The following is a 20,069-nucleotide window of genomic DNA, read 5'->3' on the forward strand; positions in this document are numbered from 1 at the left end:
GGGGCGCCCCGTCCCTCCCGGCGCCCGCCAGCTCCCCGCACGGCGCCTCGCCCACGCGGGCTTGGAGGGGGAGCGACGCCTCTTCCTGCGGCCGAGACGCTCTTTGGGACGCCCGCAGGCCCTGAGCCGCGCCACCTCGCGCCGGGTTCCCCGGGTACGGGACGCGCGGCTTCGAGCGAGCTCGGGATGTCGGGGCTCCGCGCGCAGAGCCGGGAGCCGAGCCGCGAGGCCGCTCCGCCACCCCTGGCCACCAGGGGTCGCTGTCGTCCTCCCTCCGGCCGCCGCCGAGGCGGCGTAGCGCAGGCGCAGTAGCGGGCGCCCGGAACCACGGCGCTGCGCTTCCGGGGCCGCCCGGGCCTTGTCCGCCGCCGTCCCGTTCCCCCGCGAGCTCCAACTGCCAGGTGGGCGGCGGCGGCGGGCGGCGGGCGGCGGGGGCGGCGGGGGCGGCGGGGGCGGCGGGGGCGGCGGCGGCGCGGCTCACGCTCTGGCCCGGCCCCCGCAGCCCGCTCCGCCATGTACGCCGTGTACAAGCAGGCGCACCCGCCCACCGGCCTGGAGTTCGCCATGTACTGCAACTTCTTCAGCAACAGCGAGCGCAACCTCGTGGTGGCCGGCACCTCGCAGCTCTACGTGTACCGCCTCAACCGCGACGCCGAGGTGCGTGCGGGCCGGGCCGCCGCCGTCCTGCCCGCGCGGGGGGGGGCCGGGGCCCGAGGCCGGAGACCGCGCGGCCCGACGCGCACCGGCGAGCGGACAGAGCGCGGCCCGGGCCGCCGGGGGGGGGCGGGGGCGGCGCTTTCCCGCGGGGCCCCGGGGCACGGCCTCCCCGGGCGGGAGCCGCCGGCGGCCGGCGGAAGGACGGTCCTGGGCGTGGGGGGCGCGGGGGAGAGCCCGGCGGGCCCCGAGTGGGGTCAGGCCCCCGACCGGAGGTCCCTCGGGTGCGCTGCTGGGGGCGCCGAGGGCGACGGGTCCGGGAGGGCGACCTGCAGGGGCGGCGCCGGCGAGACTTGTGCGAGCGCGAGGATGGGGCTGGAGGCCGTCGGGGCAGGGGCAGGGGCCGCGGCCGGGGCGCGGGCCGGAAGCGGTCGAGGGCGGAGAGGGGCGCAGCGTGGCCGGGAGTGAAGGCGCCCGGGTCGCGGAGGGGTGAGCGGGGGCCGGTGCGGCGGCGGGCGGGGTCGGAGGGGCCGCGGCCCGGCCCCTGGCAGGCCGAGCCGGGCGTCACGGCGGCCGCTCTGCGGCGGGGTGACCTGGAAAACGATCGGATTTTTAGCTGTTGTGGCAACGGCAGTTTTGAGGTCAGTGTTTGGGACGGGTCCAGATTTCAGTCAAAACTGAAAAAGATGTTGCCGATAAAAACGGGGCAGCCGGGCTGGCTGAGGCGGAGGAGCGGGGCTCTTGGTCGCTGGTGAGTTTGAGCCCCACACCGGGTGTAGAGACGTTCAAAATGAACGGGGGCGTCTCTGCTGACCTCCGGGAGCGGCCGCTGCTTTCTCCGTCCTGCCCTCCGATCGGGTGAACCCAGAGACCGGTCGCCAGTGCGCTTTCATGGTGCGCTGGGCCCTCGGCCAACACTGGTGTCAGTCGCTCCTTTTCTCCGCAGACGTGTTTGTGCGGAGGCCTCGTGAGCACGACGGGCGCAGAGACCCGCGCTCGTGGTGCCAGGGCCCGTCCTGACCTGCGGTGGGGACCAGCAGGGCAGGGAGGGGGAGTGGGGGGCAGGAGTGCTGTGAAACTTTGCTCCTTGCGAAGTTGAGCTTTGAGCAGGCGCGATCGGAGGCGCCGCGGAGGTGTCAGGAGGGGCAGGGTGCTCGGCCAGCCCGGCCGGGAGGGAGGTGCCTGGGGGGCTCCGTCAGTTGAGCATCTGACTCTTGGTTTCAGCTCAGGTCGTGATCTCTGGATCCTGAGGTGGAGACCACGCTGTCGGGCTCCGCGCTGCGGGTGGAGCCTGCCGCGGATTCTCCCCCTTTGCCTCCCCAACCCCCACCCTCTCTCTCTTTGTTTTTCTTTAAGATTTTATTTAGGTACTCGATAGAGATCACGTGGGCAGTGTGAAGCGAGAGGGGGAAGCAGGCTCCCCGCTGAGCAGGGAGTCCGATGTCGGGCTGGATCTCTGGACCCTGGGATCATGACCTGAGCCGAAGGCAGAGGCTTAACCCACTGAGCCCCCCAGGGATCCCCAAACTTAGGAACAACAGAGAGTCTCTCCCAGTTTCTGAGGGTCCGGAAGCCCAGAGTGGCTTAGCTGGGCGGCTCAGCACAGGCTGCCAGGAGGTTGGAGCGTCTGCTTCTCTCACTGCTGTTGGAGGCCCTCGTGTGGGCCTCACCCCAGGGCAGCCTCCTGCAGAAGGAAGGCTGAGCGAGAAAGAACAAGTCACCAAGGAGCCACCGTGTCTTCATAACCTGAGGGAGACATGGCACACGGTCCCCTCTGCCCCCTGGTACAGCTTGTGTGGACCAGCCCTGGCACAGGGTGTGAATCCTGGGAGGCCGTCTACACACAGATCTGGGTGCTGTCCACTGTGAGGTTGAGGAAAAGCTGGGGATAGGAGCCATGCCGAGCGGAGTCTGGGCTGGAGAGAAGCGGGACTCTTCAGACTCTGAAGCTGGTTGGAATCACCCAGAAGATGGCTCCTTGGGGCTGTGGGTGCCCCAGGCTTGAGACATCCGGAAGAACAGAAGAGGCCCAGGACGCGCTGCCGGGGCGGGGGGGGGGGGGGCAGGTGGGGGGGAGAGCCCACACCCAGGGGAGGTGGAGGCTTGGGGGCCTCAGGCTGTGTCCCCGGCTGCCAGGCCTCTGTGCCGGCAGACCTGGGGGCCCTGGTGGCTCTTGACCCGGGCGGGGACGGGGGCCTGCAGGGTTCGGAGCCCACTGCAGAAAGAGAATTATGACATGAACGTCTCCGTAAAGATTGGCACCAGGGGAATCAAAGCAACAGCAGCAGCGGGAAGAAGGTTGGAAAGATGGAGCAGCAGGGGGGTGCACCGGCCTGGCTGCCGCCCCCGCCCAGGCCGCTGAAATGCAGGGGGGCTTTGCCTATCTTCAGAGACCTGTACCACGGCCAAGCAAATGGCACGTGGCTGCCAAGCTGAAGTCAGATGTTGGTTTCAGCTGACTGTAGGAAAGTGTGCCAGCTCTCGAGTCAGAAAGTACGTGGGGCAGGAGATGGGGCTGATGGGGGGCAGCTGGGGAGCGTCTAGGCGGTCTGGTTTCTGCTGTGGAACCGCAGGTGCCTGCATTGGTGTGTGTCTTGGGAGTTTGGACAGGGCACCCCATGGACTGAGGAGGTCCCTGGCCTGTGCTCCGTGAGGTCTGGGGTTCGACTCGGTGATTTGAAGGGCTGGAGGCAAGCTGTCCTGTCCCTCTCTGTCCCTCTCCCTTGCCCCCCCCCCCCCCCCGAGCTGGCTGGCTTGGTTTTCCTGGGCTCGAGAGAAAGGGGGAAGCTGCCAGTCCTCACCAGGGCCAGGGCCTGGAGTAGGGCGCCAGTTCCATCCCCGGCCTGTTCAGAGCCGCTGAGAGCCCAGACTCAGGAGAGGGATGATGGGCCCCGTCTTGGGTGGTCTTGACTCTGTTGGTGGAGTCTCCTGCAGGTGGCTCCTGTAGCTCACAGCTCAGCCCTGGTGACAGGAATGGGGGGGGCATAGAGCACAAAGCCCGTGGGCATGTGTGGGGCGTGGGCAGTGTGGCTGGGACTCCAGTCCTCTGGGTGAGGTGGGAAGCGAGGGCCTCTCAGTCCGAGGTCCGGTGTGCCCATCGATCGCAGAGCAGAGGAGCTGTGTGTGGGAGGGGGTGAGGGCATGGCCTGGGGCATAGGCAGGGGTGGGGCTTGGCGGGGGTGGGGGGGGTGGGGGGGCACGACCCCTGTGACCTTTGGAGTTCATTGACGTTAATGGAAATGCCAAGTAAATAGAGACTAGATCATGGTTATGGGTGGAAAAGACTCCGTCTTGTAGAGATGTCCGGCCCCTCGGGTTTGTCTGTAGAGTCCGTGTGTTCCAGAGTCGCAGTGGGTTTCTCATTAGACGGAATGATTCAGTTCTCAAATGTACACGGAAGAGCCAGAAATGAAGCGCGGCCACGATAGCTTTAAAGACGAACAACGTGGGACACGGGCCTTGTAGGAGCCTCCAGAATTGTGTGTGCGCGCGCTTTAATGCTGGGTTATTAGGCGTGTATGAGACAGACGTAGAATGAGGTTCACTTTGGACTGTTTGGAACCAACATTCTTCTCATGGAACGTCCCACTGTATCTCCAGGACTTTTCCCTTAAAAACCTTAATTTTCTTCCTTTTTTTTTCTCTTAAGATTTTTATTTATCTGACAGAGAGAAAGCACAAGCAGAGGGAGGGCCAGAGGGAGGAGGAGGCGCCCCACTGAGCAGGGAGCCTGACCCGGCTCCGTCCCAGGACCCTGGGGCCATGACCTGAGCTGCCCAGGTGCCCCTATTACGTCTTTTTATATCTCTCCAAAGGGTGTATTGTTTTTCTCCTTAACCTTGATAGTTGGGTGTTCTTGTGCGGAGCTAATTAGGCATTCCTGGGATGACTCAGTCTGGCTGTGCCGTGGTGTCCTTGTCCCACGTCGCTGGCTCATTTGCAGAAACTGTGAGGACTCAGCCTCGAGTCCGTCCTGCGTGCACGGTTCGTGTGGGGGCCTCACCGCCTGAGGTGCCGTCAGCCCGGGACCAGTGGGGTTTTGGTTTCATTTGATGTTTTTGAAGTTTATCATTTTTGAAACATTTGGTAGAATTTTCTGCTGAAGTTCTCTGGCTCTGGAGTTTTGTTGTTGTGAAAATGTGTTGGGTGTATAAAATGCCTTTTCTGTAATGAGTTAATTATGTTGTTTTTCTCAAGCAGCTCTTTTTACGGTGTTTTCCCCATAGCACAAGTGTGTTATGAAAAATGCCCTTTTTTTCTCATTATTAAACTTCTGCGGGGCGCCTGGGAGGCTCAGTCGGGTGAGCGTCCGGCCTGATGTTGGCTCAGGATCGCGGGATGGAGCCCGGGTCAGCTCCGTGCGGGGTCTGCTTGACAGCCGCACTCCCTCTGCACCCCGTCGCCTGTGCGCACGCGAGTGAGGGACTGAGGGCTGTTGGGGGCGCCGTGACCGGGGCATTCTGGGAAGCCTGTGGCCGCGCTGGGGACCGGGTGGGAGCGAGTTTGTGCACGTTGGGTCTGTGCCCAGCTGCCTCCTGAAGTGCCTGGAAACGGGCGCTGCGCGGTGGTGAGGGTTTGGGCAGGGCTGGCCCTGTGTGGCCTTTTCTCCTCGTCCCCCGGGAAGGGGGGCTGCCCCGTCTGTGGCTTCACCGCTCACCCTCCTCTTCCCCCCCAGGCACCAAGCAAGAATGACAGGAGCACAGGTGAGCACAGGGGTAGCTGCCCTGGCCTCAGGTCTGGGACTGTGGGGGCTGGGGTGTGGGCCTGGACCCGGACCCACCGGCCTGTCCCTCAGAGGGAAAGGCCCACCGGGAGCACCGGGAGAAACTGGAGCTGGTGGCTTCCTTCTCCTTCTTCGGCAACGTCATGTCTATGGCCAGCGTGCAGCTGGCAGGTGCCAAGCGGGACGCCCTGCTCCTGAGCTTTAAGGATGCCAAGGTAGGCGATGGGCCTGGAGGTGGGCGTCGGTGTGGGGGGCCTGCTGGGCCGGGGGTTTGGCCACAGCTCTGACCTGCGGCCGCCTTCCAGCTCTCGGTGGTGGAGTATGACCCGGGCACCCATGACCTGAAGACCCTGTCTCTGCACTACTTTGAGGAGCCGGAGCTGCGGGTAGGGCCGGGTCACGACCCCAGACCCCAGCGCCTTCCCCCACCCCACCTCCTGTCCCCAGGCCTGCCTGATGATGCCCTCTGCCCCCAGGATGGGTTTGTGCAGAACGTGCACGCGCCGCGGGTGCGGGTGGACCCCGACGGGCGCTGCGCTGCCATGCTTATCTACGGCTCGCGCCTGGTGGTCCTGCCCTTCCGCAGGGAGAGCCTGGCCGAGGAGCACGAGGGGCTGATGGGGGAGGGGTGAGTACCGTGGAGGGGGAGGGGCTGTGTGTGTGGCGTCCCCTGCTCCCTCTGCCCGCTGAAGCCTGTGGCTCCCCAGGCAGAGGTCCAGCTTCCTGCCCAGCTACATCATCGACGTGCGGGCCCTGGACGAGAAGCTGCTCAACATCGTGGACCTGCAGTTCCTGCACGGCTACTACGAGCCCACGCTGCTCATCCTCTTCGAGCCCAACCAGACCTGGCCGGGGTGAGGCGCGGAGCCCGGGGCCTGCGGCTCGGGGCTGGGACCGGGCCCCCCTGGCCCCGGCCGACCCAGCCGTCTGTCTGCAGGCGGGTGGCTGTGCGGCAGGACACGTGTTGCATCGTGGCCATTTCCCTGAACATCACGCAGAAGGTCCACCCGGTCATCTGGTCCCTCACCAGCCTGCCCTTCGACTGCACCCAGGCCCTCGCCGTGCCCAAGCCCATAGGTGAGGGCTGTGGCTGTGGGGGCTCGTGAGAGTGTGCGGGGCCCCGCCCACCAGCCTGTCCCTCTCCAGGCGGGGTGGTGGTCTTCGCGGTCAACTCGCTGCTGTACCTGAACCAGAGCGTCCCCCCGTACGGCGTGGCTCTCAACGGCCTCACCACCGGCACCACTGCCTTTCCCCTTCGTGAGTGTGGGCAGGGGCGGGAGCAGCGGGCGGGGGCTGGAGGGCCTCCGCGTCTGTCTGACCGTGACCGCGCCCGGCACAGGCACCCAGGAGGGCGTGCGGATCACCCTCGACTGTGCGCAGGCGGCCTTCATCTCCTATGACAAGATGGTCATCTCCCTCAAGGGCGGTGAGATGTGCGTCTCCCCTCCGTGAGCCCCACCCCTGCCCACCCCCCCCCCGCCCCCGCCCCCCGCCCCCCGCCCCGGCTCAGCAGCCCCCCTCCTGGCAGCTACGTGCTGACCCTCATCACCGACGGCATGCGCAGTGTCCGCGCCTTCCACTTCGACAAGGCCGCCGCCAGCGTGCTCACCACCAGCGTGAGTCCCGGGAGGGCTGGGGGGGGGGGAGGCCCTGGTGGCGGGCCTGGCCTCCCCCTCACCGGCCGCCCGCCTTCAGATGGTCACCATGGAGCCTGGGTACCTGTTCCTCGGCTCTCGCCTGGGCAACTCGCTCCTCCTCAAGTACACAGAGAAGCTGCAGGAGGCCCCTGCCGGCGCCGTCCGGGAGACCGACAAGGTGCGTCCGCGGAGCCTGTCGGGCCCCGGGCCCCGGGGCGGGCTCCCTCACAGGGCTGCTCACCGCCCCTTCCTGCCTGGCAGGACGAGCCCCCCTCGAAGAAGAAGCGAGTGGAGTCTGCAGTCGGCTGGTCAGGTGGGGACGGAGACCTGGGGCTGGAGGGGGCCGGCAGGGGCCAGGCGACGGGGGTGGGCTCATGCGGGACCCTGCGTCCGCCGCAGGGGGCAAGTCCGCGCCGCAGGACGAGGTGGATGAGATTGAAGTTTACGGCAGCGAGGCCCAGTCGGGCACACAGCTGGCCACTTACTCTTTCGAGGTGAGCTTGGGGCCCCAGTGGTGGGGAGGAGGGGCTCCCACCCAGGCTGGCCTGCCTGAGCAGGGCTGTGTCTGCAGGTCTGTGACAGCATCCTCAACATCGGACCCTGTGCCAACGCAGCCATGGGAGAGCCTGCCTTCCTCTCCGAAGAGGTGCCTTGGGGTGGAGGGGGGCGGGGGGCACAGGGCACTGGAGCCTGTCCTTCCTGTCAGCCCCTGTGCAGGGTAGTGGGGGCTGGGCGGGGGCGGGGCCCTGTCCTTACTCCCAGCTCCTGTGCAGTTTCAGAACAGCCCTGAGCCGGATCTGGAGATCGTGGTGTGCTCCGGCTACGGGAAGAATGGGGCCCTGTCCGTTCTACAGGTACGTGGGGGCAGGGGCTGCTCCTCGTGGCGGGATCCCTCACGGGACCCGGGAGAACTGACTCCCGCATTGTCGCTCCAGAAGAGTATCCGGCCCCAGGTGGTGACGACCTTTGAGCTCCCTGGCTGCTACGACATGTGGACAGTCATCGCTCCTGCGCGGAAGGAACAAGTAGGTCGACCCTTGGCTGGCCTGGAGGGCCCGGGTGGGGCAGGTGTCCCAGGGCTGCCCTCCACACGGACTCAGCCTGAGCGTACGGGCAGCCTGGGGGCAGTGGGGCGCAGGACTGGCCTCTGCTGGGCAGCCTGAGCTAGGTGACAGGATTCCTGCTGTCCTTTGTCACAGGAGGAGACCCCCAAGGGGGAGGGGGCAGAGCAGGAGCCCAGCGCCCTTGAGGCAGATGATGACGGACGGAGACATGGGTTCCTCATCCTGAGCCGGGAAGACTCCACCATGGTGAGGGGTGGGGGTCCGGCAGCCTGGGGCGGGGTCCCGGCAGCCTGGGGCGGGGTCCCGCTGTGGGGTGGGTCTCACCCTCCCGTCGCTTACAGATCCTGCAGACGGGGCAAGAGATCATGGAGCTGGACACCAGTGGCTTTGCGACACAGGGCCCCACAGTCTTCGCTGGCAACATCGGGGACGGTCGCTACATTGTGCAGGTGTCGCCGCTCGGCATCCGCCTGTTGGAAGGAGGTAGGTGCGGCGGGCGGCGGGGAGGGTGCTGGGTGCCGACGCGCGGCGCTGACCATCCTGCGCCCGCAGTGAGCCAGCTGCACTTCATCCCCGTGGACCTGGGCTCGCCCATCGTGCAGTGTGCCGTGGCTGACCCCTACGTGGTCATCATGAGTGCTGAGGGCCATGTCACCATGTTCCTGCTCAAGAGTGACTCCTATGGGGGCCGTCACCACCGCCTGGCGCTGCACAAGCCACCCCTGCACCACGTAAGCTCCCAGCCGTGCCCGTGGCCTGCAGGCCCACCCCCCGCTTCTGCCGTACTGAACCCCTGCCCCTGTCCCCGCAGCAGTCCAAGGTGATCACCCTGTGCGTGTACCGCGACGTCAGCGGCATGTTCACTACCGAGAGCCGCCTGGGCGGGGCCCGCGATGACCTGGGGGGCCGCAGTGGCTCCGAGGCCGAGGGGCAGGGCTCGGAAACCAGGTATGTGGGGGCAGCCAGGGCCTGGGCTGTGGTCAGGGGCCCTGTGGCAGGCCCCGTGTGACTTGTGTGCCGGCCCGTCTCTAGCCCCACCGTGGACGATGAGGAGGAGATGCTGTACGGGGACTCGGGCTCCCTCTTCAGCCCCAGCAAGGAGGAGGCTCGCAGGAGCAGCCAGCCCCCTGCGGACCGGGACCCCACCCCGTTCCGGGTCGAGCCCACCCACTGGTGCCTGCTGGTGCGGGAGAACGGAACCATGGAGGTGCGTGAGGCCCTGTGCCCGTGTGAGCCCTGCCCCCTGCTTCCCGCGGCTGCTGACCCTGCTCCCCACGCAGATCTACCAGCTGCCTGACTGGAGGCTGGTGTTCCTGGTGAAGAACTTCCCCGTGGGGCAGCGGGTCCTGGTGGACAGCTCCTTCGGTCAGCCCACCACGCAGGGCGAGGCCCGGAAGGAGGAGGCCACGCGCCAGGGGGAGCTGCCGCTCGTCAAGGAGGTGCTGCTGGTGGCGCTGGGGAGCCGTCAGAGCAGGCCCTACCTGCTGGTGAGTGCGCCCGCGTGCTCCGCGTTGGCCCGGCCGGGCGCCCCCGTTCCCCTGCTGACCCCACGCTGCCCCCAGGTGCACGTGGACCAGGAGCTGCTCATCTACGAGGCCTTCCCCCACGACTCCCAGCTTGGCCAGGGAAACCTCAAAGTCCGTTTCAAGAAGGTGCGGTGAGGGACGCCTGGGTGGCTCAGTGGGTTAAGCAGCTGCCTTCAGCTCAGGTCATGATCTCAGGGTCCTGGGATCGAGTCCCACATCGGGCTCCTTGCTCAGCAGGGAGCCTGCTTCTCCCTCTGCCTCTGCTTGCCATTCTGTCTGCCTGTGCTCGCTCTCTCCCCTTCTCTCTCTCTGATAAATAAATAAAATCTAAAAAAAAAAAAAAGAAGGTGCGGGCCGTGGGGTGGACGTGGAACGGGGTGCGGGCACGATCCGGCCCTCACGGCGCACCGCCCCCTCCAGGTCCCTCACAACATCAACTTCCGTGAGAAGAAGCCAAAGCCGTCCAAGAAGAAGGCAGAAGGCGGTGGAGCTGAGGAGGGGGCTGCAGCCCGTGGCCGCGTGGCCCGGTTCCGGTACTTCGAGGACATCTATGGCTACTCAGGGGTAGGCGGTCGGCTCTGGGGGGCGCTCGGGGAGGGGCAGATTGGGCCGCCCCTCATAGCGCCTGCCCTCAGGTCTTCATCTGTGGCCCCTCGCCTCACTGGCTCCTGGTGACGGGCCGGGGGGCCCTGCGGCTACACCCCATGGGCATCGACGGACCCATCGACTCCTTTGCCCCCTTCCACAACGTCAACTGCCCCCGAGGCTTCTTGTACTTCAACAGACAGGTAGGGAGATCCCAGGGCTCCTGCTGCCCCATGTTGCCCTGCCTGGGTCAGGAGGAGGCGCTGGGGACCCTGTGGGGTGTCCAGCAGGTGCACAAGGCCGAGGTCAAAGAGGTGAGACGTGGAAAGGTTGGGGGACACGGCGGGCGAGAGTGGCGGGCGGCTATAGCCCACGAGGCGCCTGTTGGCGGGGCCAGCTCTGGTCACTGCTGTGCCCTTCAGGAGCTGGGACTCTAGCAAAGGTGCTCACCCTCTCTGAGCCCCGTTTCCTCATCTGTGAGGCCGGTCTGAGGACTCGTGATGAGAACGGGGCAGGTGGTCTGGACGTGCACTTAGGGCACTGGCTGGGGTTGGGGGCAGTAGGGGTCCCCTCGTCTGTCTGTGCCGACTCCGGCATGGCTGGCACGTGGGTAACCTTTGCTGTGCGGCTTGCGGCTTACTCTGGGCCCCGCGTGAGCCCGGGAGAAGGGATGAGGGACCGTGAAGCACGGGCTAGCAAGTCTCCGTCCCGTGCACACCCCGTTCTGGCAGAGCGGAGGGCTGGCGGTGTGGAGCCCTCGGGAGCCTAGGTTTGCCTGCCCTGCCCTAGCCGGGTGCTGGGCCTCATCTGCTGCTCCCCGCACCCGCCAGGGCGAGCTGAGGATCAGTGTCCTGCCCGCCTACTTGTCCTACGACGCCCCGTGGCCCGTCAGGAAGATCCCACTGCGCTGCACGGCCCACTACGTGGCTTACCATGTGGAGTCCAAGGTCTGACCCCGTTCTCTTTGGGCCGGGGCCCCTCTGGGCACCGCCCCCCGGGCACCCGTGACAACACTCGGCCCTCTCAGGTCTATGCTGTCGCCACCAGCACCAACATGCCGTGCACCCGCATCCCGCGCATGACCGGCGAGGAGAAGGAGTTCGAGGCCATCGAGAGAGGTGCGTGGTGCCCGGGGAGGGGCGGGCTGGCGGGGCCGCCCTCCCTGACCAGTGCCCTGCGTCCTCGCAGATGACCGGTACGTCCACCCCCAGCAGGAGGCCTTCTCCATCCAGCTCATCTCCCCGGTCAGCTGGGAGGCCATCCCCAATGCCAGGTGAGGCCGGGCCGGGCCGGGCCGGGCCAGGCTGGGTGGGACCTGGCGGCCGGAGGGCAGCGTCCTCACCCCTCGTCGCACAGGATTGAGCTGGAGGAGTGGGAGCACGTGACCTGCATGAAGACGGTGTCGCTGCGCAGTGAGGAGACCGTGTCAGGCCTCAAGGGCTACGTGGCTGCTGGGACCTGCCTCATGCAGGGGGAGGAGGTCACGTGCCGAGGGCGGGTAAGGGGCCAGCCTGGTGGGGGTGGGCGGCGCCTGGCAGCCCTGGCCCTTTCCCTGCACATCCTCCTCCCCCCACACCCGGCAGATCCTGATCATGGATGTGATCGAGGTGGTGCCTGAGCCTGGCCAGCCCCTGACCAAGAACAAGTTCAAAGTCCTGTATGAGAAGGAGCAGAAGGGCCCGGTGACCGCCCTGTGTCACTGCAACGGCCACCTGGTGTCCGCCATTGGCCAGAAGGTCTGCGCTCTCCCTCTCGCCCTGGGGTCAGCCTGCGGCCTGCCCCTCGTCACCCGTGGCCCCTGTCCCCCCAGATTTTCCTGTGGAGCCTGCGGGCCAGCGAGCTGACGGGCATGGCCTTCATCGACACGCAGCTCTACATCCACCAGATGATCAGCGTCAAGAACTTCATCCTGGCCGCGGACGTCATGAAAAGCATCTCGCTCCTGCGCTACCAGGAAGAGAGCAAGACGCTGAGCCTCGTGTCCAGGGTGCGTGCGTGGCCTCGGCCCCGTGCTGGGTGGGGGCTGGCCACAAGCCCGCCCTGACGAGCCTCCCCCGTCCCCGTCCCCAGGACGCCAAGCCACTGGAGGTGTACAGCGTAGACTTCATGGTGGACAACGCCCAGCTGGGCTTCCTGGGTGAGCGCAGGGCCCCGGGGGCTCCGGGGCTCGCAGACTTCAGGGGGTGGCCAGGCTGACGCTGGGCTCTGCTTCCCAGTGTCCGACCGCGACCGCAACCTCATGGTGTACATGTACCTGCCCGAAGGTGAGTACGCCCCCCACCCCCACACCCCCGCGGGGCTGGCGCTGGGCGGGCAGTGAGCGGAGCTCCCTCTGGCCCAGCCAAAGAGAGCTTCGGGGGGATGCGCCTGCTGCGGCGCGCCGACTTCCACGTGGGCGCCCACGTGAACACCTTCTGGAGGACGCCGTGCCGCGGGGCTGCGGAGGGGCCCAGCAAGAAGTCGGTGGTGTGGGAGAACAAGCACATCACGTGGTTCGGTGAGTGCGGGCCGGCGAGCGATGGCGCGCGGGGGGGGGGGGGGGGGGCGGCCTTGCTCACACAGGGCCCCCCCGCAGCCACCCTGGACGGCGGCATCGGGCTGCTGCTGCCCATGCAGGAGAAGACCTACCGGCGCCTGCTGATGCTGCAGAACGCGCTGACCACCATGCTGCCCCACCACGCCGGCCTCAACCCCAGGGCCTTCCGGTGGGTGTGCGCCCCCTGCCCGCCCCCCACCCCCCCTGCCCCTGCCCTACAGCCTGCGTGTCCTCCCCAGGCTGCTGCACGCGGACCGGCGCGCCCTGCAGAACGCTGTGCGCAACGTCCTGGACGGCGAGCTGCTCAACCGCTACCTGTACCTCAGCACCATGGAGCGCGGCGAGCTGGCCAAGAAGATCGGCACCACTCCGGACATCGTGAGCCCTGCCCCGCCCCGCCTGGCTGTCCTGCCCCGCCCCGCGCTCCCCCACTCACCAGCCCCTCTCCCTGCAGATCCTCGACGACCTGCTGGAGACCGACCGCGTCACTGCCCACTTCTAGATTCCCAGAGGCCGCCACCCCCACCTCTTTTTGTACAAAACACGAGGACAAAGATGTTTGGTTTGAGTAGAGCTTGTGGTCATTGTTGGGTCTCTTGGCGGGGCTGGCTCCTAGGGTACAGCGTCTCCAGTGCCCCAGGTCTCAGTCTGTGGCACCTGATGCTGGACCAGCCCTGAGGGCCTCTCGGCCCCGGGACTGCCTAGGTCTCCAAGTACTGGGAGAGCCCCTGCGTCTCAGGCAGGAGGCCCAGCTGGACCAAGAGCCGAAGGAGGAAGGCTGTCAGCCGCATGGACAAGGTCTCTAGCCTGCGAGGAAGGGCAGGGGTCAGGGGTGGGTGGGGAGCAGGTCTCGCCACCCGCCCTGGATGCCTGCCCCCCTGTCTCACCTTAGGGCCACTTCAAACTTGAACATCTCCCAGATGACCTTGATGTGGCGCAGGACACTGGCTCCGTAGACGCTCTGGTACGCCGCACCTGCCAGGCGGCTCCAGCCCCTAACCGCGCTGCCCAGAGACACAAGTCAGCCGGGCCTGGTCCCGCTCTGGCCACTGACTCCTGCCATGCCCCCACCACTCCCCCAGGGACCTTGGCCAGCCGGCACCCACCTCTTGGCCATGAGGAAGTAGCGGTTGACGGGGGTGCCCAGGGCGGTGTTGATGGCGCGCACAGTGTTGACGTTGCGCAGCACGAGCAGCATGGGCCGCGGCAGGGCCTTGAGCACGCCCATGATGGCCTCGAAGCGCTCCTGCGCCATGGCCTGCATGTAGGCCGCCTCCTCCCGGCTCAGCAGGTGCGAGCGCCACAGCTGGCCCAGGCGCACAGGCCGCTGCATGAGCACCTCGGAGAAGAGGAGGTAGTCTGCAGGCGGGGGTGAGCCAGGACCAGGTGCCCCCGGGAGCTCCACACCCGCAGAGCCCGCCTCACCTCGCACCCCGAGGGCCTCCGCGTGTGCCTTCATGGCCACGTCGTCCCGGAGAATGATGGCCCGCCACAGCTGGCACAGGGCCGCCCGGTCCCTGTGGGAAGTCAGCAGTGAGCGCGGCCGGGCCCCCACCCCTCACCCCCACCCTGCCCCCGAACCACCCCCCTCCAGCTCCGTGGCTGGCTTACTTCTCGTCCAGAAACTGGTAGAGCCCGTGGTCCAGCAGCACCAGCTGCGCCTTCCCGTCGGGGCCTTTCCGCACCAGAACTGGGGACGCAGCCTGTCAGCTTGTGGGCTCCGACCCCCACCCCCCAACTCCCAGTCCTGGGCCCTTTCCTACCGTTGCCTGGGTGGGGGTCCGCGTGGATGAAGCCGGTGTAAAATATCTGCTCCGCGAAAGCCTGGATGAGTTTCTCTGCGATCTGGTGGGAGAGGTCAGGACCGGGCGGCCGGCACTCAGCACAGCCGCCCCCCGCCCCCCGGGAGCCCCCCCACCCCTGCAGGCACTCACGTCCTTCGCCGCCAGCCCCAAGCCTTCGATGGCGCCTGCGTCGTCGACCTTGCAGCCATCCCAGAACTCGGCCGTCAGCACGCGCTGGGGGAGAGCAGGCGGCTGAGCTGGGCCCGGCTGCACGTTCCCACCCCGGAGGGGCCCCGCCCACCTTGCTGCACACGTCCCAGTGCACACGGGGGACCACGACGTAGCGGAAATGCCGCAGCTCCCGTGCACAGCGCTCGGCGTTCCGGCCCTCATTCTCGAAGTCCAGCTCCTGGGCCAGGGTGCCCTTCAGGTCCTGGGGGCCACACAGGCAGCTGAGGGTCTGGCTTGGGGACCGGCCCACCCCAGCACGTGGCGTGCGGCCCCCCACGCGCCCCGGTCCACCTCCGGGCGGTGCTGACCTGGAGGACCCAGCTGAAGCCGAAGCTGGGATGCATGAGCTCCACGAGCCAGAGCAGCAGCTCCAGCGTGCGCACATCCCCCTCGAAACGGTCCCGCAGGTCGATGTACTGCACCTGCGTTGGCGAGGCTGTGGGGAGGACCTGGGGCCGCTGGCAGCGCCCCGGACCCTGCCGCGGCGGGGCAGGCCCCGGCGTACCTTCACGGCCACCTCCGTGCCGTCGTGCAGCCTGGCTCGGTGCACCTGGGCCAGGCTCGCGGCGGCGATGGGCTGGTAGTCGAACTCCCGGAAGAGCTTGTGGGGCAGGGCCTGGAAGTCCTCGAGGAACAGCTCGTCCACCTGGCAGGGGGCGGGGGGTTCACGGAGTGGCGGCAGGGGAGGCTGCCAGGCTGCCCAGCCCCCAACCCAAGAGCAGGGCTCACCTCCTGGAAGCCACGCGTGAGGGCCCGGTCCTCCAGCACACGCAGAGTCCTGATGTACTCCGGGGGCAGCAGGTGGTTGAAGGAGCACAGCCCCTGGCCCAGCTTCACGTAGAGGCCCCCATTGCTGATGGCCCCGGCGACCAGGGCGTCAGCTGCCCGCTGGTGACACGCAGACATCACGTCCAAGTACCCCGGGCTGTTCTGACCACAGGCATGGAGGGAAGAGATGGGGGCAGGCGGGCACCGCCTCAGTGCCCCAGCACCCTCCTTCCTCTAGCGTGTCCCTGTCCCCCTCCTCCCCCAGCGTGAGCCTTGCCCCGCCGTGGCCGGGGGCGGGACCAACCTCTTCCACGCCTCGCAGGACGACGTTCGTGCACCACCAGTAGTCCAGGGAGATCTGCAGGCCTATCCTCAGAGACCTGTCGGCAGAGGCTGCCTTTAGCACCCCCAAGGCACAGGGCCCTGCAGCCATCCCGCCCCCGCCACAGACCACTGGCCCCAAACTGAGCAGGTGGCGGGGCAGCCGGGCTCCCGGGCTGGTCCGGGAGCAGAGGACAGGCTCCCATCGAGCTTCCTTACTCAGCACTGCCGGCAGGGCAGTCCGGCTCCTGGTCTACACTATAGGCAGCCTGTGTCCACACCACTCCTGTGCCTGAGCGCACAGCTATGAGCACCCAGGACAGACGGGATGAGAACGGGAAGGGGGGGGGCTCAGGACTCATGACCAGGCTGGGCTTCTTCCGCATTCTCCCAGCACTAGGACCTGTGCGACGGTCACCTGTGGACGGTCATGGTCTCCATTAGCACAAATCTCAGCGAAGTTTCTGGCTAAGTGCCCAGAGGCCTTAGTAAGGCCTAAGCGTCCCCTGAGAGATGGACCAGGGTCGAGGGGCTGCAGGTGCTCAGAGCCGCAGGCCCCAACCCCGCAGCCGCCTGGAGCAAGGTTGCATGCGAGCCGCCTCCCAGGCCAGCAGTGTGCGAGCCCAGCCCAGCCCAGCCCAGCAGTGGGTTTGGCTTAGACTGAGTTTTCACTCAAAGCCAGGCCTTCCCGGCTGTAGGAATTCCCGGGTCTGAGCAACAGCAGAAACGTCTGTCCGAGGGGCTCCGATGGGAAGATCAGCCCTACCCCAGGAATCGAGCACTGGTAGACGAGGGAGTCTGAGAAGGGCCTTCAGTTGAAGGCACCCTTGAGAGTAATGACCAGACACTGTCCGTCGCTAGTCCACGGGGAGGGGAGGAGGGCTGGCAGCCCTCCCGCCCGAGTCCCCGTGCCCTCCGGATGCCCACTCTCCTTGGGGCAGTGGAGGGGAGAAAAAAGAGGAGGACGGGGAAGAGGAGGACGAGGCAGCCGCCCGTCTGCCCAGCAGCTGGCAGGAGCCGGACCAGCGCTCTGCCCTCCAAGGCTGATCCGCAGGGTCTGGAAGAGGCCGCATCCCGGGTACACGGCTCGTCAGCACCACGTCCCTGCGGCAGCACTGGAGGGTCTGGAAGGCGGCTTGGAAGACTCCAGCAAAAGCCTGCAGCCCCTCCCAGCTCCAGCCCAGGCTCCACACATCTCAGGACAGGACTGGCCGGGGGAGCGAGATGTCCCATGCCCCCACCCCCCTACCTGCCGAAGCGCCCTACACCGTCCGCTACGAGTCTCATCCTTCTCTTCTCCTGAGGCTCTGCTGTGAGGTAGCGGGCCCCAAGGAGCAGGGGGACCCCCAGCACCGTGGCAGAGAGCACCTTCCTCCACAGGGGCTGGGGTCTGCGGGACCTGGAGGGAGACAGAGGCGTGTGGTGCAGGTTACTTCCTGTCCGGCCTCCGGGCCAGGGCTCTGCCGGCCTCTGCTCCCCACGGCCCGCGGGGCCCTCATGGCTGGGGTCCGGCCCACCCTGGGGAGCCGCAGCTGTACCGTAAGCCCCTGCAGGCGACACGGGGTCCAGAGGCCCGTGTGCTCACCAGCATGTTCCCAATCACCTAGCCCAAGCCCCGCAGACTCCCTGGACGCCAGGCTCCAAGGGCCCGTGAGCAGGAAAGCAGCTCACAGGCAGAGCTGAGAGCCCTGCCACCATTGCCCCGAGGCCGCCCAAGTGAACTGCCAAGTGCCAGGACGGCAGAGCCGGGCCAGACGCGAGGGCGACGGGGATGGAGGGGGAGCCTGACAGGAGCCCGGCGTCGAGTCACGCGTCTGTGCCGAGGCCACCCGGCAGCGAGTACAGGCTCAGGTGACTAGCTGCAGCCCGCCAGGCCGGAGTCCGGCCTCCTGATGCCTCCTGCCTCCCTCCCACGCTGTCCTGCCCACTGGCCTCAGGCCTGGAACCCTCCTGCCGCCAGTTCTCGCTACTTCTGCAGCTTGTTTTGGCCCTAGCCACGGCAGCTGGGCCTCCTGCACGCTCTGAGCCAGCGACTGTCTTCCCAGAGCACACAGCTCTGGCCGCCGTGTGCTCACGCTGCTGCCGGCAGAGTCCCGCCCCAGGAGTGTCAGTCCCTGGCGGGGGCAGGGGGCAGGGGCTGGTGACTCCGGGCCACCACATGGAGGAGCAGACGCATCTGTCGTGCCAGCAGAAGCACAGAGAAGTCCAGCCTCGGGCGCCACAAGGGAGGTCTTCCTGCCTGCCTGGCAAGGGGCACGGGCCATAGAGGGCACCCAGGGCTGCGGGGAACTCACCACCTTGCAGGCAGGACCCGGAGGTTTCTCCTGGAAAGGGCAGCAGGGGCCAGCCAGGGGTCCCGGCTGCTCTGCAGCAGGGCGGAGTGGAAGCGGCAGAGCTGGGACTGCAAGGGGGACAAACGGCACAGGGTCACCCCGGCCCCGAGCTGGGGGGCAAGCGGCACCTCCCAAGGCCCAGTACGTCACACCAATGTAGGTCCGCACTTGCAGGGCCTGTGCTCAGGGCCAGGCCCACGCGTTCGCTTCAGGAATGCAAGGACAATCCCACCTCTGGGGAGCGCGGCCGAGATCCGAGCATGACATGAGAGCAGGCAAGGCTATACTGTCCGCACCAGGAGCCTCTGCCTCGAGGCACCACGACAGATCACTAGAACCAGCCCACCTCCACGCGTCCCTTCTGCTCCTGCCTCGGACCCTCTCCGGGTGGCCCTGGGACCTCTGGCTGACTATCCTTCTGCTTCTCAGCCCACTGACCAGCAGCCTCAGGAAGTCATTCTGAATTTCCAAAGATGTGTAATGTTTAATTACACAATCAGAAAGATGTGGCGGCAGGGGGCAGAAGCAGTAAAAGGACCCTGTGCCGGTGGTTGCTCTGGAAACACCTGCTAGGACCCCAGCGGCAGAGACACGGCAGAGGGCAGGGAAGGCCAAGCGGAAGACGTGCCACAGCCAGCCACAAGGACCACGGGGACCGCTCAGCGTGCTGATCTGTTTCAGCAACCACGGAAGCATCACGGCCCTCCTACGCTTTCAGACAACCTTGGTCTCCCAATCTTATTTGAATTATGGGGTCTTAGGAGGTCTTGAACCACAAATTGCCAACCGCAAATCCCTTTATAGAGAAAAAAAGGTTATGTATAGTAATGACCCACGGCACAGATGTTAGCATTATTACCATGAACCCTGAACCAAATAAAGGACTGGCTTTCCAATCATTTTCTGGCCAAAGCACACAGCCCTGAAGGCAATTTCAAGGACTGCAAAACAACACAAAAGTCAAAGGAAAAGGTCCATGACCTATTGTCCCAAGAGGAGAACACAGGCTGACAGAAAACCTCTGCTCGGCGAGGCCACACACAGTGAGCGCAGATCCTCAAGGAAACCCACAGAGGCGAGAAAGGCACCACAGGCAGAGCCGTAGGCTTCCGTGCAAGAGAGCAGGCCGGGGCGGCAGCCCCCCGCTGCCCTCTGGCCTGTGACCTGCTAGGCCCCGGGCACGCGGCTCTGTGCAGGCTCCGCGGCAGAAGCCCAGAGGATGGGCATCTGTGACCAGACACCCGGTGACAGCCGCTCAGAACATCAGTGACGGCCTGCCCTACGGGGGTCTGGGGCCACAAGCACGGGCGCTGGAGGGAAAGCCTCGTGTGCACCACGCCCTCCGCTCAGACGCCTCTGTCCAGGCTCCGTCCGCCCTGCCTGCTCTTCTCCGGGCCTGCAGCCCCGGCCCCCCGACTCCTCGCGAGCCCGCTCTTCCGCCGCACGTTCCCCTCCCGCAGACCCTGCCGGAGACGCCCCCATCCAGCCGGGGGCTGTGGACGCAGACAAAGCCAGCGAGACGCAGGGACGGCACGGGCACAGAGGGAGGGGCTTGCCATCTGGCAGCAAGCGGGACTCCCACGTGAGCACCAGAGAGGGTCCCTACACAGAGAACGTGGACTCAGGGGAGGCCTGAAGCCAGGAGAGCACAGGGCATTTCTGGGGAGGAGAGGCCTATGCGGCTGGGAAGCGTGGTGGCAGCTCCCAGGTGGCGGGCGGGCTGTGCCCACAAAGAGCGGGCAGCCAAGTGAGCCGGAGCCAGGCAGGGCACCCTGAGGGGCCCTGGCATTCTCCTGCAGGGAGTGGGCACTGTGCTGGGAGGTCAGCCCGGGAGGAGGGTGAGGCTGGGTGGTGCCGAGCGGATTCGGGGCAAGATGGCCCCAGGCTGGTGCCGGAGAGCCTGGGGG

General features: G+C 66.6%; 2 protein-coding genes across 8 annotated transcripts in view; one reads left to right on the forward strand and one right to left on the reverse strand.

The window, feature by feature from the left end:
- CPSF1 (cleavage and polyadenylation specific factor 1) lies at positions 1-13,298 on the forward strand. Of its 2 annotated transcripts, XM_082720410.1 has the most exons (38): positions 1-401; positions 503-657; positions 5,330-5,357; positions 5,450-5,592; positions 5,683-5,763; positions 5,854-6,005; positions 6,085-6,231; positions 6,315-6,454; positions 6,524-6,634; positions 6,717-6,810; positions 6,906-6,993; positions 7,073-7,192; positions 7,276-7,327; positions 7,414-7,508; positions 7,586-7,660; positions 7,788-7,868; positions 7,950-8,039; positions 8,214-8,324; positions 8,420-8,561; positions 8,631-8,809; positions 8,890-9,026; positions 9,111-9,285; positions 9,359-9,565; positions 9,641-9,730; positions 10,025-10,168; positions 10,240-10,392; positions 11,020-11,136; positions 11,217-11,307; positions 11,378-11,462; positions 11,546-11,687; positions 11,773-11,925; positions 12,000-12,176; positions 12,260-12,326; positions 12,406-12,453; positions 12,531-12,686; positions 12,765-12,894; positions 12,965-13,103; positions 13,180-13,298. In XM_082720410.1, exons 2-38 carry the CDS (start codon positions 514-516, stop codon positions 13,225-13,227), a joined length of 4,332 nt encoding a protein of 1,443 aa, XP_082576536.1. In that variant the 5' UTR covers positions 1-401; positions 503-513; the 3' UTR covers positions 13,228-13,298. The 2 variants fall into 2 exon arrangements, with proteins under 2 accessions (XP_082576536.1, XP_082576535.1); XM_082720409.1 differs by having other exon boundaries at positions 12,531-12,894.
- Positions 13,284-20,069, reverse strand: part of ADCK5 (aarF domain containing kinase 5) — a 16,350-nt gene continuing 9,564 nt past the window's right edge. For 2 of the 6 annotated variants that reach the window (XM_082720414.1, XM_082720412.1), the window contains exons 2-15: positions 18,124-18,230; positions 17,079-17,228; positions 15,813-15,888; positions 15,470-15,670; positions 15,246-15,386; positions 15,049-15,162; positions 14,811-14,942; positions 14,660-14,743; positions 14,489-14,570; positions 14,337-14,415; positions 14,151-14,242; positions 13,832-14,084; positions 13,613-13,729; positions 13,284-13,532 (exon numbers count right to left, since the gene is read on the reverse strand). In XM_082720414.1, coding sequence (XP_082576540.1) covers positions 13,427-13,532; positions 13,613-13,729; positions 13,832-14,084; positions 14,151-14,242; positions 14,337-14,415; positions 14,489-14,570; positions 14,660-14,743; positions 14,811-14,942; positions 15,049-15,162; positions 15,246-15,386; positions 15,470-15,670; positions 15,813-15,888; positions 17,079-17,228; positions 18,124-18,230 — 1,734 coding nt within the window. In that variant the 3' untranslated portion in view covers positions 13,284-13,426. Of the gene's footprint in view, positions 13,533-13,612; positions 13,730-13,831; positions 14,243-14,336; positions 14,416-14,488; positions 14,571-14,659; positions 14,744-14,810; positions 14,943-15,048; positions 15,163-15,245; positions 15,387-15,469; positions 15,671-15,812; positions 15,889-17,078; positions 17,229-18,123; positions 18,231-20,069 lie in introns of all 6 variants that reach the window. The other 4 variants (XM_082720415.1, XM_082720416.1, XM_082720413.1 and 1 more) reach the window with 2 other exon arrangements.

Source organism: Mustela nivalis (assembly GCF_964662115.1).
Source record: "Mustela nivalis genome assembly, chromosome: 2".
NCBI classification, from domain to species: domain Eukaryota; kingdom Metazoa; phylum Chordata; class Mammalia; order Carnivora; family Mustelidae; genus Mustela; species Mustela nivalis.

Coding starts and splice junctions, on each gene's coding strand:
- CPSF1 (XM_082720409.1), top strand. CDS start 514: ATGTACGCCGTGTACAAGCAGGCGCACCCGCCCACCGGCCTGGAGTTC. Junction 7,869..7,949: donor GGGCCCTGTCCGTTCTACAG/GTACGTGGGGGC, acceptor TTGTCGCTCCAG/AAGAGTATCCGGCCCCAGGT. Junction 12,454..12,530: donor GTACATGTACCTGCCCGAAG/GTGAGTACGCCC, acceptor CCTCTGGCCCAG/CCAAAGAGAGCTTCGGGGGG.